General features: G+C 49.5%; 1 protein-coding gene across 1 annotated transcript in view; it reads left to right on the forward strand.

Annotated features, from left to right (window-relative positions):
* Positions 1-1,695, forward strand: part of SEMA3B (semaphorin 3B) — a 31,336-nt gene extending 29,641 nt beyond the window's left edge. The window contains exon 18 of the mRNA XM_029285021.1: positions 1,119-1,695. Coding sequence (XP_029140854.1) covers positions 1,119-1,583 — 465 coding nt within the window. The 3' untranslated portion in view covers positions 1,584-1,695. The remainder of the gene's footprint in view (positions 1-1,118) is intronic.
* The last annotated feature ends 285 nt before the right edge of the window (positions 1,696-1,980 follow it).

Genomic DNA, 1,980 nt, shown 5'->3' on the forward strand with positions numbered 1-1,980 from the left:
CGGGTGCCTTACCTCCCTTGGGCTGGGCCAGCTGGTGGTCGGCCTGCTCCGTCTCTGCCGCTTGCCAGCTACGCCTCGGCCGGCGCAGGGGGCGGAACCACGCATGCGCAGCGCTCCCGGGCAGGGAAAGTCCTCGACTTACGACCAGTTGGGTAGTCCTCAACTTACGACCGGTTTAGTCCTCGACTTACGACCAGTTGGGGTCGCGGCATTAAAAAGGTTGAGAACCACTGCCATAGAGCTTTAAAGGTGAGAGTGTACACCCTGAATTGCATCTGAATGCTAGTGATGATCTCACTTTTATCTGAATAAATGTGAAACAAGGCTAACAAATTGGGATTAAATTGTTGATATGGCTTCACCCTTCTAAATACATGTACTGTTTTGCTTAAAAAAAAACCAAGGCAGAACAAATCTAAAATTAAACAATACAATAATAAAGTCTCCTGAAATCATTGATTAAAACATTGAAACATGGAACACCAAAAATTAAAAGGCATTTCGTCATCTTTTCTAGAAGTAAACAAAGTGGAGGCAGTTGCATTATTGGAAGGAATTCTTTCCATGATTTTGGAACAACATTAGAGAAGATGCTTTCCCACATGTCTCTCTGACAGGCACTCCAGTCACACCAATGTCCTAAAGCAGTGGTTCTCAACCTGTGGGTTGGGACCCCATTTGGGGTCGATCGACCATTTCACAGGGGTCGCCAAGCAAGGCTGTCCGCCATTTTTTTTGTCCGACATTTTTTTCCCCTTTTCCGGCGGGTGCCTTACCTCCCTTGGGCTGGGCCAGCTGGTGGTCAGCCTGCTCCGTCTCTGCCGCTTGCCAGCTATGCCTCGGCCGGCGCAGGGGGCGGAACCACGCATGTGCGGTGCTCCCAGGCAGGGAAAGTCCTCAACTTACGACCGGTTGGGTAGTCCTCGACTTACGACCGGTTTAGTCCTCGACTTACGACCGGTTGGGGTTGCGGCATTGAAAAGGTTGAGAACCACTGTCCTAAAGGATCTTTCGTACAGATTTCAATAATAAGACAATTCCATAGTGAAACATAAAATTCCTCTGACTTTTGGATCGTTAATTCCAGTTTCATTTGTCTGTGTTTCATTAACCTCCAGGTATTGCTGGATGATCGGGTCGTCAGGATGGAGCGGGGAATCCTCTTGCGCAATGTACAGCGCAAGGATGCTGGCTTCTATTATTGCCATGCAACGGAGCATGGCTTCACCCAGGGTCTGCTGCACCTCCAGCTTGAAGTGATCTATGCACAGCAGGCTGACTCTCTCTCCCTCTCTTGGGAAGAAGAATCCACACAACCTTTCCATCGCAAACTTTGGTATCGAGATTTTTTACAATTGGTGGATCATCCCAATCTCAGCACCGTGGACCAGGTGTGCGAGCAACTATGGAGACGCAAGAGCCACCAGCCCAAGAAAAAGCCCCCTCCGTTGTCCCCTTTACTTAACATCAAATCCAAAAGTCAGAAGTGGAAACATCTGGAGGAAAAGCGGAAAGCCCGCAGCCGAAGAACACATGAAGTGCCCCGTGCAGAAAGGGCTCCTCGGAGCACAGATATCTGGTGACCTATAGGAAGATGGACTTATCCAAATCTCTGTGCTGGGGAGGGCCAGGGAAGCAGGGTGGGAGTATGGGAATAGGGATGGTAGGAGAGAAAGCGCAGGATCTTTTATGACTTCTGTGTTTGAGTGGAAAGAACATCCTTCCACACCAGCCCCATACTCCTGGGTGCTGCTTCTTCTGTAGTTTGTAGGGGAACGTTGGTATCATAGCATAGCTGCTACTCTTCAAACTCTTGACAGAGAGCAACAAAACCTGGGAAAATGGGGGAAGCTCTGCACTCCTGGCCTATATCCATAATACACAACCAAAGACGAGGGTAGCAGCCTCCGAGGACCAATGCACCAGAGGCCACATCCTGAACATCCTGGACCAGGGAGAAGAAAAACAGGCAGAGTTCAC

This window comes from Protobothrops mucrosquamatus, unplaced genomic scaffold (genome assembly GCF_001527695.2).
Source record: "Protobothrops mucrosquamatus isolate PMUCROS unplaced genomic scaffold, P.Mucros_1.0 scaffold1194, whole genome shotgun sequence".
Taxonomy (NCBI): domain Eukaryota; kingdom Metazoa; phylum Chordata; class Lepidosauria; order Squamata; family Viperidae; genus Protobothrops; species Protobothrops mucrosquamatus.